This window comes from Tachypleus tridentatus, chromosome 6 (genome assembly GCF_004210375.1).
Source record: "Tachypleus tridentatus isolate NWPU-2018 chromosome 6, ASM421037v1, whole genome shotgun sequence".
Classification (NCBI taxonomy): domain Eukaryota; kingdom Metazoa; phylum Arthropoda; class Merostomata; order Xiphosura; family Limulidae; genus Tachypleus; species Tachypleus tridentatus.
In genome coordinates this window covers 9,151,734-9,167,661 of record NC_134830.1, presented here as the reverse complement: position 1 = coordinate 9,167,661, position 15,928 = coordinate 9,151,734, and the positions used below count along the sequence as shown (strand labels likewise).

Below are 15,928 nucleotides of genomic sequence, written 5' to 3'. Positions count from 1 at the left end.
TCCCTATTAAGTGCTAATTTTTTTCCATTTTCTTATTTTCATCTTTCGAAGCTCTACTCAAATAAGTGGTTGAGTCTATCAATTCAAAAGCATATTTTTTTCTTTATGCTCATTGGCCTTAAAATTTTGGCCAGTAATGTATTTGCTCATAACTGATCTTAATTTTTGAGTAATGATCAGAGATAATTCAAGTAATTAAGGGTACCCACCGCCAACAATTGGATTACTTTTATAAGTCTGGCATGGCCTCATGGATAGAGCGCTCGATTCGCAATCTGTGGGTCGTAGGCTAAAATCGCAATGCCAAACATGATTGCCATTTCATCGTTAAAGACGTTATAAAGTGATGATTAATTGCACTTTTTCGTTGATAAAAGTAACCTAAAAGTTGGTGGTGGGTGACTTCAACTATTTACTTTCTCTAGTCTATCAATCCTGAACTTAAGACGACTAGCACAGATAACCCTCGAATTGCTTTAAAAGAAATTAAACAAATAAACAACAACAAAAATTACTTTTGTGTGAACGAATAATGGAAATCGATTTATCTTATATCACAACTATCGCTCCAAGGTGAAAGAGTGCATTTTGTGTCAATAAGGCAATATTCATAAATCTTCGGATCCACAGTTCCGGCATATTAATATCGGCCACACCTATCCCATTTTTTTGTAAATTACTAAAGCCAGTTATAAATAAGCCTTTTGGTTTGGTAGCATATTTAATACTTCAAGCATATGAATTAATATTTTGACGAATGTTACACTTATGGAAAATAAAAAAGCGATGATGTATACATCACAGTTCAATACTTATAATTTTACTCAAAAATATCTCAGTACGGTTTGCACCTTGTAATAAATGTCCTTGCTATCTTTTCTCGTTCTGCGACAAAATTATAAACAAATGTAAGAAGAACGATTATACATATTGCATATGTTTGTTTGTTTTTGAATTTCGCGCAAAACTACACGAGGGCTATTTGAGCTAACCGTCCCTAATTTAGCACTGTAAGCCGAGAGGGAAGGCAGCTGTCATCACTACTCACCACCAGTTCTTGGGCTACTCTTTTACCAATGAATAGTGGGATTGTGCAAAACATTATAACGCCCCCATGGCTAAGGGGGCGAGCATGTTTGGTACGACGGGGATTCGAACCCGCGATCCTCAGATTACGAATCGAACGCCTTAACTCACCTGGCCATGCCGGGCACATGTTACGTATGACATTTAATCGTTGGATTACTTGCGCTACTCTGAATAAACTGAGCGTGAATCTGGGGAAAAAAAATAGGCATGCAAACTATTAAAAAATGTCCTCCTAAGTGATCAACGGTAAGTTTAAGGCCGTATAAAACTGGAGTTCAGGGTTTAACCTCCATAACACAGATAGCACTAAAATAATTACAGTAATAATTATTGCAGCTCAACAATAAGGCTGGTCATTATTAATTAATTTTATTTACATTATAGATATTGTTAACTTTATATAGGTATATCATTTCGAGCATACAATTATGATATTAGTCAAGAAAGTTTCATTCGCTTTAGTTACCTAAGGTGGGCCTGGCATGGCCTAGCGCGTTAAGGCGTGCGCTTCGTAATCTGAGGGTCGCGGGTTCGCGCCCGAGTCGCGCCAAAACATGCTTGCCCTCCCAGCCGTGGGGGCGTTATAATGTGACGGTCAATCCCACTTTTCGTTGGTAAAAGAGTAGCCCAAGAGTTGGCGGTGGGTGGTGATGACTAGCTGCTTTCCCTCTAGTCTTACACTGCTAAATTAAGGACGGCTAGCACAGATAGCCCTCGAGTAGTATTGTGCGAAATTCCAAAACAAAAACATTGATTATTTCACTGGTGTCAGAACATTGGGTTCACAGTTGCTCTGTGAATACATCATTGGCTTTGAATTATTATTTCATTGTTACAAAATTAATAACTAAGTGTCTCTACCAGTATAGATAATTTATTAAAAAATAGGAACTGAAAACTGCTCACTTGTTGGATTGGATGAAAAACTGACAGACAAAGAAATCATGATAAAGTTAAGTAGTATTGTTTCTTAGGGAGATCCCAATATGAAATATAGAAAAGTATCAGAAATCGGCCATGGGTAAGTATCTCAGCAGATTTTTATTGTATTTAAATTTATGATAAAATATGATAAATTGAGTGTGGTAAGTGTTCTTATTAGAACTTGAGGTTCTGTATATGAGTATTTTAGAAGTCGAATCCCAAAGTAGAATCGCTTATGATTTTACGAAAGGATTCAGAAGAAATAAATGTAACAGATAAAAACATAGCACTAATTAATTATAAGGTATTGTTTTACTTTAGCTGTATCTCTTAATCAGCTTGTTTTTCTAAGACCATATGTTGATTTTCTTTGAAAAAAACTGCTGTTGTACCTTGATTTGTTTTAAAAACTTTTCAACTGAGTGAATGTATGACATTAAATTGATCATTTTGTAAATTTTACGTCACAAATTCTTTATGTTCCAAATACTATTAAAAAGCAGGCGTCATGATCGAAACTAAATATTAAAACAAGGGTTAATTAAATGTCATATAGTGGCCACTGAAATAAAATGTTTTTATACTTTCTTCATAATACTTCGTACTTTTACAGTATTTCACTTTTTCCTTGTGTAGAAGAAAAAAATACCAGTTTGGTTTTTGGAATTTCGCAGAAAGTTACTCGAGGGCTATCTGTGCTAGCCGTCCCTAATTTAGCAGTGTAAGACTAGAGGGAAGGCAGCTAGTCATCACCACCCACCGCCAACTCTTGGGCTATCGGTATTGAAGGGGTATTTAACAAGATCATTTGAAGGTTTTTCTGAAGGTAGAATTTCTTTATAAATATACTCGTACTGGACTATACCACTTATGGACTACATGTATAAAGAAGAAAGAGATATCTACCCATTCTTGCTATCCTTTGTATTAAATAAATCGGTATGGTCTGTTTTTAAAATAGGGTTTAGTGGTCACCCATTGCACTGTTTCAAGTGTTTTCGTGTCTCCAGACTCTCTATGAGGTTTAATACTCTTTCTGTTTTAGTGGAGTCTGTGGACCGTTAATACTCTCCAGTTCTATATTGCTTGTGTAAGTACTGTAAGGGCAACATCCTTAATGATATAATAAAATCCATTCAGTGTAGATTGTGGTTGTCGTGTTGTGCTGGTGTAGACGACATGAAATCCTCCACATTAAATCATACAAAAACAAGAGGAGTAAGACGTCAAATTGTGGTTCATTCCTTGAATTGGGATCCCTCATTATACCCACATGTAGATAAATATCAGTTGTCGGTGGTCGGATTTTGGATTAGAGTGGAACCAATGAACATAAATCTTGACACACTTGTTACAAATGTTTGTCTGCCTTCCTCGATTATATTCCATCCGTGTCGAGGGTCACGGTGAAGGTACTTGGCATTGTCACAGTTCCTTCCCTTCTGCTCTCTCTAGAAGTATCTTATTCCAAAGATATTAGTACACCTGCGTTGGTTCTGTTCAGTTTCACTGCTGAGGGATTTGATATTATACCTTTCTCAGATGGGTAAATAGTATACGGTATATCACACCAGTTCTTCGGATCTGACTCTCTTGTCTCCAGGTGCATCCTTTGGATGTTTCTTTTTGACCCTAGCGCTGGTCCATCCACCTATCGAATGTACAAAAGAAATTTGTACCTATTTCATACTCATATAAACTGATGCTTCCAATTTTAGACAAAACTCCAAGTGTTAGTCTGGTAGAGTTTGACAGAGGAAGTCTCATGCATAACGATGATGTGTGAAATTCTCAATGGTGGAAAGATTCGCATTATAATGTACTTTAGAGACGCATATAGGGGGCAGCACTGAATAAAACCAGTTATTTGTGTGAAAGGAGGAACGTACCTATTGGTAATACATTTTCAGTATAGAAGAGTACAACTTTCATTATATTTATGTAAAAACGGCTCGCATCCCGGTCACGCCAAACATGCTCGCCCTTTCAGCCGTGGGGGCGTTATAATGTGACGGTCAATCCCACTATTCGTTGGTAAAAGAGTAGCCCAAGAGTTGGCGGTGGGTGGTGATGACTAGCTGCCTTCCCTCTAGTCTCACACTGCTAAATTAGGGACGGCTAGCACAGATAGCCCTCGAGTAGCTTTGTGCGAAATTCAAAACAAACAAACAAACAAAACAAAAAACGGCTCGTTTGGGTTGAGAAAAATTTTTACGTAGAGGAGCGAATATAACTTTCATTATATTATCACAGTATGTGGGATACAGAAGGAAAATATAAATGCTTTTTAACCAATCTATAGAATGATATTCCTGATGTACCGAAAATATGATTTAAATTATAAAATATAGAAACGTTCAATATTAAGACATCTTACCCTTTACTGGTCTATTATGTAAACTAAAAACGTACAGTTGCAAGTGGTCAGTCTGATTCACCTGACACAAATGCAACTGTTTCATTTTACATCAACAAAAGTTTGTATTCAAAAATAACTATTTTAGTCACAGCAAAAATAGTTGCATACTTCATAAAGTGTTGAAAAATTGAAACTAAATAATTGTACAGTATAGAACGACATTATTGTCATGACAACGTTTAAAGTACACATGATCACATACAAGGTTTAATTATCCACATAATCTGTAGTGCAATTAATATTGTTATGCATTAAATCATTTATATTTTATCAGTATATTAGAATCGCGTTCATATAATAACAAACATTAAATTGTCGATAATTTTGTAATTACAGTATGATAAACTAAGCATACAGTTTTTAACCTTATAAAAATATAAGATTAGAAACATCTGATAATCTATTATTATTTTAAAAGGTAGAATAATTTTATTAGTAGCATGGTGTAATATGTTCATGTTCTAGCACATTACAGATCTTATGATATTTTGTTCTACCGTTTCAGTGCTTCAGGAACAATTTATACAGCCATTGATAAAGCGACTGGTGTGAAAGTTGCTGTTAAACAGATAAATTTAAACCAACAAGTAAAAAAAGAACTTCTAATTAGCGAATTATCAGTACTTCAAGAAAAGAAACATCCTAATATAGTGAAGTACGTGGACAGTTATCTTGTTGGTGATGAGCTCTGGGTAAGTGTTGTTAGTGTTACATATTAGTTCTCTTTTATTTTTAATATTACCTCTTATAGAGAGTAGGTTAAGGTTCTGTCTTTATTTAGTTAAATATGTTTATTTCAAGCAATTCTTCACATTTAAGAATATTTTTTTACATATTACTCTTCTAGGTGTGATTTTTTTTTTAAATTCTGATTATAAATAATACTTGAAAGATCTCTTATAAGAGACTGTAGATTGGAGCCATATTTGTTTCAGACACAATAATTTTTAACTGATTCCATATATATGATTTTGAAATAACTTGTACTTCCTTACAGTGTTCCTAGTAGTATACTATCTCTCATGAACACAATATATATCAGTAGCACTCTGTAATTTATTACGTTGATTTATCCATCTTCTATGTATGTTTGGTTCACGTAGTTTATATGTGGTTGTAGAAATTATTGTATTAAATGTAGCATTATTTGCAAAACTGTAAACTTTGTGTGAAATACAATAAATATTAACTTAGAAGTTTCTCACACAAAATACAATCTGAATTGTTTTGTTTATAAATGTTGGATATAAGATAACATCATTAGTAACTAACATATAAAACAATGTACATTTAAAAAAATATAAAAATATTTTGTGGTAAAAAATAAAAATTGTAAATAGATAAAACTACGAAAGAAGTTGAAAAGTAATCACTCTTTATTAACACTCTTGAAATTGAATTTGTAATATTTTCTATGAACCACACATCTTTCTAGATAATAAAAATCTAAATATTAAAGAATGTTTATGAACTGTTGTTACTTTAGTTCCCACCTCATGAACAATTGTTTGTAAAACTTTTCTATTTTTATTTGATATATGATTTTGTCTCATTATTATGTATAATTTTAATAAATAATAAAATGTATGTTTAGGTAATAATGGAATATATGGAAGGTGGCTGTTTGACTGACATTGTCAACAAAACTTGTCTCTGTGAAAATAAAATATCAGTGGTTTGTAAAGAAGTAAGTCATATTGATTATTGTCAGTATAGGTTTTTATTATAGCAGAGATCTGATCATTGTAATTTATTTAAATGTTTTCAATAATTATTGTAGTTCCTTGTCAAAACATAGGATACATTCATAAACATTCATTTCCTGAGAAAGGACAATGACTGTTATGCCATGTTGCTTAATAAGAAACATATATAGGCTATACCTTTACACTAAAATAGATTCAAAACAATCACAATGACATAGACATGTAGCAGAGGTGGACTAGGCCCTGTTTAGGGGCTGTGCTGTTTCATTACTGGTTAGGACCTATACCATCCCACCAGCACAGAGTTATATATGACCTTTGCACTTTATTTGAGGAGGCCAAAGTACAATGGCACATTGGCCAGTCTGCCTCTGTCACAATATAATATATCAACCTAATAATCTGAACACAGTTGTGTACTTTCATTTATACAAAAACACATATAGGTTAAATAATGTGTCTTGATAATAATGCTTTACAACCACTCATTTTATGTCATGTTCCTTAGTAACAAAAGTATAGTGTAATACTGTTGTTAGTCCACGTACTGAAAGTATAAATGAAATATATAAAATACTTTAATTCAGAAATGATTTAGGTTTAAAGTTACCAAAGTTGTTTGTCTCAACCTGTAAATCCCACACTTTACTCTTGACAGCAGATAATAAAACAAGTAATAAATTAACCTGATCAAAGCCAGGTACTTCTGGTAGTTATTAATATAAACAAGCTTTAATATTTTTTTTGTTGTACTTCATGTTTGTATTGTTGTATCAAAATATCATTATATATACAGTATTGAATACAACAAACACACTAAAATTATACTGATATCTTAATGTATTTATATTTAAAACAAATTCATATTTCATGTAGGTTCTCAAAGGTATAGAATTTCTACATATTAATAACATAATTCACAGAGACATTAAAAGTGGTAACATTTTACTTGGAAAGGACTGCAGTATAAAACTAGGTCAGTTTTTAGACATATAATGACTTTGTGAACATGTGTAGTTCTAAGTACTTTAACTTGTTTCTAACACTTTTTATCATAGATTACTTGACTTTCAAACAACACATTAGTTTCATTAAAACAAGAGTTTAAGTTACTATTTGTCAGTTGGAAACAAATATTAATCTGATAGTTTATTTATCAAAAAGCAGTCTTATGTGAAGACCTTATTATAAATTATATGTATATATTAATGGAAAGTAACATTTGTCTCATAGTACTATAAGCCAGTAATATACAAACAGCAAACAAAAAATACAAAATTGTTTTTTAAAACCTGTCTGTCTGAAATTTAATATTTAAAGTTTTCATTATTATAAAACAAATCAACTACAGATGTGTTTACTTTTCTATATATTTCTTAATTTGTCTGTTGTGATTGAAAAATTACAGGTATGTAAGAAAACCATTTTGTTTTAACTTTTATACACCTGTAATTTTGAACCACAATAGACAAGTTAAGAGGAATATAAACAATGAAATACATCTACAGTTAACTTGTTTTATAATAACTTTTAACTTGTACAATATTTCAGTATTTACACCATTTATATTGAAATATTTAATGTTTTATACCACATGTATAAATAGTGTTTCATAGAAACTTTTGTGTCTCACCATCTAACCAAACTGATGAGTTCTAATATTGAATGAAAAGCTTGTTTGGCTCTGATTTGTAGGATACAAAAGATAGATTTGAAATACTGTTTCTCACACACTTTTGATTCTAAGCCACAATGGAGAAACTGAGAACAATGTGAAAACAACACCAACACTTGTTTTTATAACCAGTTTTAAGCCAGTTGGTTTTAAATATTTTGTTAATTTTCCATGTTTAACTCATGATTTTTGTTATTTAATTATATTTTACATTTTTTAACACTACTAATTTCTAAAATAAATATTTTATTTCAAACTATTTGTTCTGGAACTAAGCAGATTTGTATGTTGACAAGTTCCATTTGTATATTTGGATGTTTAATTATTTCTATTTTACAATCAATATTATCAATAGGACCAGAATAAATTGAAATTATAGTTAACCAATTGAATATTTTTTATTAATTTATCTGAAACAAATGACAAAATAATTTTATTTTGTTGTAAATCTAAACAAAAATAATTGTGCCCTCATAAAAAATGATATATTATACCTGGCAGGATAAGGTTAACTAGTTTTAGAAATGTTGAACATTTCGTAGCTGAGTTCAGCCTGATGAAGTGACTACAAACCTGTAACAATTATTAATACACCTTAAGTTGATTTTGTAAGGCTGATTAGAAGCTCTGTACAACTTAATTCTGTTTTCATTTGCTCTCACATGAAAACATTATTTTTGGTTTTCTCCATCACACAGCTGATTTTGGATTATGTGCCAAAATGTCCCCTGAACGAAATAAACGAATATCAGTGGTTGGCACTTGTCAATGGATGGCTCCAGAAGTAATAATAGGGAAAATGTATGGACTGGAGGTTGACATTTGGTCACTGGGCATTACAGCCATTGAAATGATTGATGGTCAACCTCCTTATTATGATGAAAATTCTGACATGGTAAGTGTTAGTAACCAGTGCTTACAGCCAAGGAATAAGAGTAGATTGAATTTAAATTTTCTCCTTATATGGATGTCTCCCATTTTTCTTCTTTTTACATTGTTTGTTTAGGTTTTAGAAGTTATAAAAGAACTAAATTTAGATGGAAAATTAAAGACTTTGGTATAATGACAATATTAAAGTTTGTTTTTGTACATTTAAGAGAGTCTTTCAATGAATGAAATTAGTTTTTCATGAACATTTTCTAGGTCTTAATGACTTGGGTGGATTAATGGTTTGCTTTTGTTCAACACAAATGCTTCTCTAATAAAGTTAATTACCAAGTTACCATTGTTTCACAATACCCAAATTCTTAAAAGCTACACTTTTGTACTATAAAACACAACTGTTTTGTACAGAGTGTCTTTCACCAACTACACGGAATAGATGTAATAAAGACTAAAAGATGGCTTTGCACATTATTCATACATATAGTTGTATTGAATAAAATGAATATAACAACAATAAATATTATGACAAGAATGTTTACAGTAACAAACATGTAATTATTGAATGTACATATTAATGTTTTGTAACTTGTTAACTTTTAATGTTTTTGGCCATAGTATTACTATCATCTTCTTAAGCCACTATAATGAAACAGTAACAATTTAGGTAATTCACCCATGGTGATATACTTTTGGAGCTATTTAAATATTATTAGGGAGGAATTATCCAAAAAGTTGTACATGGTGATGTCATGGTTGTCAAGTAATGACGATTCTGTAATAGTCCATGAAGCAGATAGTATTTTTGTGTTTTATAAGTAAGGTATATTCTATCTCTGTAATGCTAATGTAACTAACAGTATTGGTTATAATTTTTCATTATGTATACTTAAATATTTTTATAACCATAATTTCTTTTCATATATATAACTTAATACTAACAAATGGGAAGCCAGAAATTGAAAATAAAGACAACCTGTCTCCAGTTTTTCAAGATTTTTTGAATAAATGTTTAGAAGTGGACGTAACTAAAAGATACACTGCCTCTGAACTCTTAAAGGTATGGTATAAATTACTCTTAGTTTCATATTTGTTTATTTTGTAATATCCATAAATCCACACAATATCAAGTTTTACTGCTGTTAAACTGACCAACTTTAAGGTGAATATTTTTACTTTGTAAAACTTGTTATTATATTTAAGTCCATCCATTCACCTTCACTTCAGTTGATCTCTAACTGGTAAAAGTGGTTGTACTTCATAACAATATTCCTGTGATATAATTTTTGAGATTATAAAACTCAAAATGTTGTTGGATCTTATATTCAGATACTTTGAATTTTAATGTGTTTATTATTCATTAAAAAACACACCTGATTTTTACAATATTTTGTATGGTTTATCTAAGAGCTTGTTCTCTATTTATATTTAATGACAAAATATTGTGACATTGTTTGTATTTACCCTTGTCCTTATTCATACATAAACATGGTGTACATTGTACACTAGTTATAGAAAACAACTGTTCCATTCTATAAGAATTCTAATAACCATTATATTATATATTTAATAAAGTACACTTTGTTTTCCCCAAGTAAGAGTTACTTGTCTGTTTGTTGTTTCCACAAATTTTTGCATTAGCCATTATAACAGTTTGTAGTTTCATAATCTCAAATATCTAATATTTATAAAATAAGTATATTGTGAGGGATTTCACATCTGTATCAAAAACCAATTGTCAGTTGATGGTGCTAGGAATGAAATGTATCATGTAACTCTTGAGGAGGAAGTTATACCAGAACGTTACCAATAAATCCATCATGTCACATGATGAAATCTTCCAAGTTCAGAAAGAGAAAGAAATAACATACCTGCAGTGTCATGTATTAACAAAAATTGTAATAAGAGTCATGTCAGAAGGTTATGTGAATCTTGATAAAGAAAAACCATTGATACAAATCTATACAAATTATAGTATGATAAATATACAACATCATACCATGGTTTTGAATATTTTCTTAGATGTTTGAGAAAAATAAATCTACAAACAAAAACATATACATTATAAAGGTAGATGTTATCATTATTAGTGTTGTAACTTGTAATGGAAAACAAACATTTTGAACCTGGTGATGAAAAAGTTTAATTTTTCTCATAATTAATGGAGAATAACATTTCATTAATGGTTTGAGAAACAATTACATGTATCTTATAATTTTTGTTTTTGTTGTTTATGTGATTTTGATACCTGCTGTGAGTTGATCAAGTTTTATTATATAGTGTTTTATATTACAAAAAGCTGGTAATTCTTGAAGTTATAGATAGACTCATGTAGGACTGGTAATGTGTAATGAATTTTCTGTTTTTATCTTTTTGTAATTTTCTGTTTCTTATGTTTTTATGGTAAAGTATATATAACATTTTAATCAGTACAAATTGTAAACTGTAAGATATCTTCTTACAGAGGATTGTTAAATGTCAATTGTTATATATTCTTCTAGAAGAATATAATTTAGAGAACACTTGATTTGACCGTGTTTATAAAATCATATTGTTAGAGGGTTTTAGTTTAATACGTGGAATTACTTAATCTTCAGTTGTCAGCATGTCTTTGGAATGACATACTCTTTAAAAATATGAAACTTATATTACAGTACTATACAAAAGTGTTAGAATAAAGTTAAAAATTAGATTTCAGGCTCCATGAAAAGAATAATGGAAGGTGAAACCTCAGGTATATTAATCTCTATATTTAGTAGAACATAAATATCTCCTGTCATCTCATCATAAACACCCCCCCCCATACTATCACACTGCCTCTCCCCTGCTTCATAGTAGGTGCTGTGTGGTGAGATAAGTATCTTTCACCTTTCTTCTGCCTGACATACAACACACATTTTGAATGAAATATTTCAAACTTGGACTCATAAAATGGAAAGAATGACAGAGTATTCCCTTGTCCTAACATTTTTACACAGTACTGTTTACAGAGACTAATTTAACATAATGTGTATGATGTAGAATAATTACTTTTATTAAACAGATGTTTTTTATTATTTTTTTTCACACAGCATCCTTTCATTGAACTGGCAGATGGGTGTAATCTTTACGATCTTTTAGAATGTCAACCAGAGATGCAGTAAAATGTTATTGGAAGTTTGGAATTTCGCACAAAGCTACTCGAGGGCTATCTGTGCTAGCCGTCCCTAATTTAGCAGTGTAAGACTAGAGGGAAGGCAGCTGGTCATCACCACCCACCGCCAACTCTTGAGCTACTCTTTTACCAACGAATGGTGGGATTGACTGTCACATTATAACGCCTCCACGGCTGGGAGGGCGAGCATGTTTGGCGCTACGCAGACTCGAACCCGCTACCCTCGGATTACGAGTCGCACGCCTTACGCGCTAGGCCATGCCAGGCCCTAAAATGTTATTAATACAGTAAAAATGAAATATCCCCAAATATATGTTGAAATGTGTTACATGAAGTTGTTTATGACAGCCAGCATCGCTCTAGAACAAGAAAGTTAACAGACTGTGTTTGTCAGTTTTCCCAAAGAGTAATAATGTATTGGGTATTCAATAAACCCACAAAAGGAAATAAACATTTAATGTTTTGATAAGATGTTATATCATTAACAAGGTGAAACTGCTTTAATAAATATTTGTTATTATAGTCTTAAGCTGTATTATTATTTTGTTTACCACAATGAACATTTTTATTATTATGTTTGCTAACAAAAATATGAACAAAGTGAAGAAAATGGAAGATCACTGATGTGAGACAAACATGCATCCTCATTTATCCTAATTCTTTTATCAAATCTAAGTGTTATAGTGATATACTGGGAGGCTTGACATGGCCAGATGATTAGTGATATACTGAGAGTCTTGACATGGCCAGGTCATTAGAGTGCTGAACTTGCAATCTTTGGGTTGTGGATTTCAATCCTTGTCCCTCTAAGCATGATTGCCATTTCATCTGTGGGGGCATTTTAATGGTATGGTCAGTCCCACTTTGGTAAAAGAGTGGCCTGAAATTTGACAGTGGGAGGTGATGACTAGCAGTATTCCCTTCAGTCTTTCACTGCTAGATCAGGGATGGATAGCACAGATAGCCCTCTTGGAGCTTTGTGTGAAAATAAAAATGAACAGACTTATGTATTGCATCTGTAGCTTATTGTTTCAATGACCAGCAGTAATCAGCCATCATGCTGATGTTCTACTTTCCCTGATACCCCATCTTCATTTCTTTGATGTTTGGATGTAATCATTCCAATACTAATTTTCTCTTAAGGTATTGAGATTTTAAGGGAAGTAGTTTGTATATAACACTGGAAGGCTTCAACACTCGTAATAAAATGGAAATTTCTTCTCTTCAATCTGCTATAAACCCATTGCTCTAAAACATTATGTACCTGCATCTACTCAACTGGTACAGTTTCATCTGAATTTGGTGTCAAAAAATTTTGTTGTACCAGTCGTACCATAAGAAACCATTAATACCATATCTTTTCTGAGGAGGTTCACTGTAACAATATTGTTTAATTTATCCCAATACTATGAGCTATAGCTTATGAACCAAGGAATTGTTCTTTAATTCCTCCATAAGAAGTCCAAAATTTGTTGTTCTTCAAAAGGATGACAAATATACATCTGTTCCTATTACATATTCGGTTCACATAAAGGAAAGGTTAGAAAACCTTGAATGTATTCATAATAAGGTTAAATACAAAGAATATGATTGGCCACTTTGTGGAGACGTAAAAGTCCTTTGTATATTGTTGGGTCAACAATCCAGTTGCACAAAGTTTCCACGTTTGTTATGTGAATGGGACAGCAGAACATAACAGCACTGGATATAGAAGCAATGGTAATGCAGAGTCAGTTTATACTTGGATCGAAAATATTGAACATGAAAGTTTGGTTGACACAATGAAAGTATTATTATCTCCAGTTCACATAAAACTGGGCTTGATGGAGTGGGTTGTAAAGGCCTAAAACAAAGTTGGTGACTGTTTCATGTATCTACCTCTATGAGCAGTTTTCAGCTTTTTCTGAAGTAGAACTAAAAGAAGGGATTTTGTTTGGTCTCACATTAAGAAATTGATTTGAGATGAATAAATTGTTTAGGAAAGAACAAGGACCCAAATAACGATTATATGCTCGATAAATAAAAAGAGACGAATTGTAATATAAGTTTCAAAGTTCATTTCTTACACTTGGATATTAACTATTTTCCTGAAAATCTCTGTGCCTTTAGTGAAGAAAAAGGTGAAAAGTTTCGTCACTAAACATCATAATAAATATTAACTGTGGTAAGTGAAACAATGGTTTGATCTAAGTAAGAATATTTTGAAGCGATTTGAAAAAAACACAAAAAAGTATAGAAAAACACGTGAACGATTCTTAGAACTTCTTTTCCTTTCTACAAAGTGAAACTTTATATATGCAAAAACGGCTCGTTTGGGTTGAGAAAATATTTTACATAGAAGAGCGAACAACGTTTCGACCTTCTTCGGTCATCGTCAGGTTCACAAAGATTCACAAAGTTCACATTTATGAACTTTATGAAAGTTCACAAAGGCTTAACACAAATCAGGCCTTTACTAAGTACGCCTATATTCGATAAAGAAATAAATTAACACTAACTTGGGTACATTTTCACTTTAGTTTAGTTATTGTTAAATTTTACTGTACATAAAAATAGCAAGAAATATACAAATAAAAGTTTTTAAAATATCCAACGTTAGGTTGTAGAGCAACAGATAGCCTACCTGCTTTGTGCCATAAAACACTAAATCAATCAATGTGGAGCAACAGTAAAGGTTTTTAGCACATAGCTGCCCCCCAGTGGCTCAGCGGTATGTCTGCGGACTTACAACGCTAAAAGGCGGGTTTCCATACCCGTGGTGGGCAGAGCACAGATAGCCCATTGTGTAGCTTTGTGCTTAACTTAACAACAACAGCACATTGCTGTACAAAATAATAATAAAGTATACTCACATTGGTTTGTACGCATGCGCATTTAGATGGTAGGTGCAGGTACATTTTCGGAACAAACAAATTCTCATTTTTATTTTAAGAGAGACAAACACTTACATACCAAATACTGACGTTTCAGTCCAAAGAAAAATGTTTATTACCTCTAATTTCGCTCATAACATACTTTTTATTATTTTATTAAAATTGCCTTTATTTTTGGATTATTTAGAATGCCTCATCGATAAGTCTATGAAATTATAAGCTAACAACCGGGACTGAACTATGTACTAAACTATTTTAAAATAAGAGTAAAATGAACGCGATTTGTTAGCTTCGACGTTCAATTTGGAATCCTTAAAAACAAATATCAACGATGCGGCATTTGGTGTAAGAGATTTTGTATCTATTTTAGTCTCAATTAACGAATCGTCAAAAGAAACCGATAATCTTTATTGTATATTAATTCAAGTAATATATGTGACGTGTTTGTATGGCTACGTAATGTGTATTATAACTATACTATAATAATGTTTTATACATTGTTAAACACGTCACGGAAGACTCGAAAAAGAGAACATAACAGTTTTATAATTTAACGAATATTTTAATATCAATAAATTACGTATTTTAACGCCAAAGAAGGCGCAAACGCGAAACATGGTTTAAAATAATATATATTCTTTTATATTTATCTGGAATATAAAGGTCGTTTTTCTTAACTTTTATCAAAACACTAAAATACAAAAGTGCAAAAATTATTTTCTCATAACAACAATTATCTATCTGACATTGTAGACACGTCATGTGGCTAGGAGTAAAACCTTAGAAACCAGTTCCACAGAAAACTATCAAAGAGATTATAAAACAAGTTCTAGAGCAAATGGAGCTGTTGTGTTTTTCCGAATTCCTCGTATAATTTTGGTCTGCTCTCAGCAGATGGAAAAATCGCTACCACTCGAAATGTTTATCAACTTTGTGTTTGTGATATTTCAGTAGTGTTAGCTTCAATTTATTTAACACAGAATAAATCAAATTCCATAATATACTTACCGCAAACCGCTAAGTTTATTATATTTTTCATGTCCGCTGTAATTTTACTAATTGTGGGCATACTTCTCTTTGAAATCGTGCTACTCACATATGATATATACAAAAAAGAAGATATGGGGAAAATAATAATCATTAGAAATTAAAAAGCTTTCTCACCTCAATTAAGAACAAGAAATATCCAGATATTAAGAGACTTCA

General features: G+C 31.8%; 1 protein-coding gene across 7 annotated transcripts; it reads left to right on the top strand.

Annotated features, from left to right (window-relative positions):
* The first annotated feature begins 4,757 nt into the window (after nucleotides 1-4,757).
* LOC143251909 (serine/threonine-protein kinase PAK 2-like) lies at nucleotides 4,758-15,725 on the top strand. Of its 7 annotated transcripts, XM_076503260.1 has the most exons (6): nucleotides 4,758-4,850; nucleotides 4,938-5,124; nucleotides 6,027-6,119; nucleotides 8,512-8,708; nucleotides 9,648-9,755; nucleotides 15,476-15,725. In XM_076503260.1, the coding sequence occupies exons 4-6, from the start codon at nucleotides 8,535-8,537 to the stop codon at nucleotides 15,674-15,676; spliced, it is 483 nt and encodes a 160-aa protein (XP_076359375.1). In that variant the 5' UTR covers nucleotides 4,758-4,850; nucleotides 4,938-5,124; nucleotides 6,027-6,119; nucleotides 8,512-8,534; the 3' UTR covers nucleotides 15,677-15,725. The 7 variants fall into 7 exon arrangements, 5 of the variants coding, with proteins under 5 accessions (XP_076359375.1, XP_076359376.1, XP_076359377.1 ...); XM_076503263.1 differs by lacking the exons at nucleotides 4,758-4,850; nucleotides 15,476-15,725 and adding an exon at nucleotides 11,767-12,728 and having other exon boundaries at nucleotides 4,873-5,124; XR_013028706.1 differs by lacking the exon at nucleotides 4,758-4,850 and having other exon boundaries at nucleotides 4,874-5,124; nucleotides 9,652-9,755.
* Nucleotides 15,726-15,928: the final 203 nt, after the last annotated feature.

Bases quoted from the DNA above. Each gene is read 5' to 3' on its own strand.
- LOC143251909 (XM_076503260.1), top strand. From the start codon at position 8,535: ATGTCCCCTGAACGAAATAAACGAATATCAGTGGTTGGCACTTGTCAA. The intron at 8,709-9,647 runs GTAAGTGTTAGT...ACAAATGGGAAG, and splicing joins ATGATGAAAATTCTGACATG to CCAGAAATTGAAAATAAAGA. The intron at 9,756-15,475 runs GTATGGTATAAA...CTGACATTGTAG, and splicing joins CTGCCTCTGAACTCTTAAAG to ACACGTCATGTGGCTAGGAG.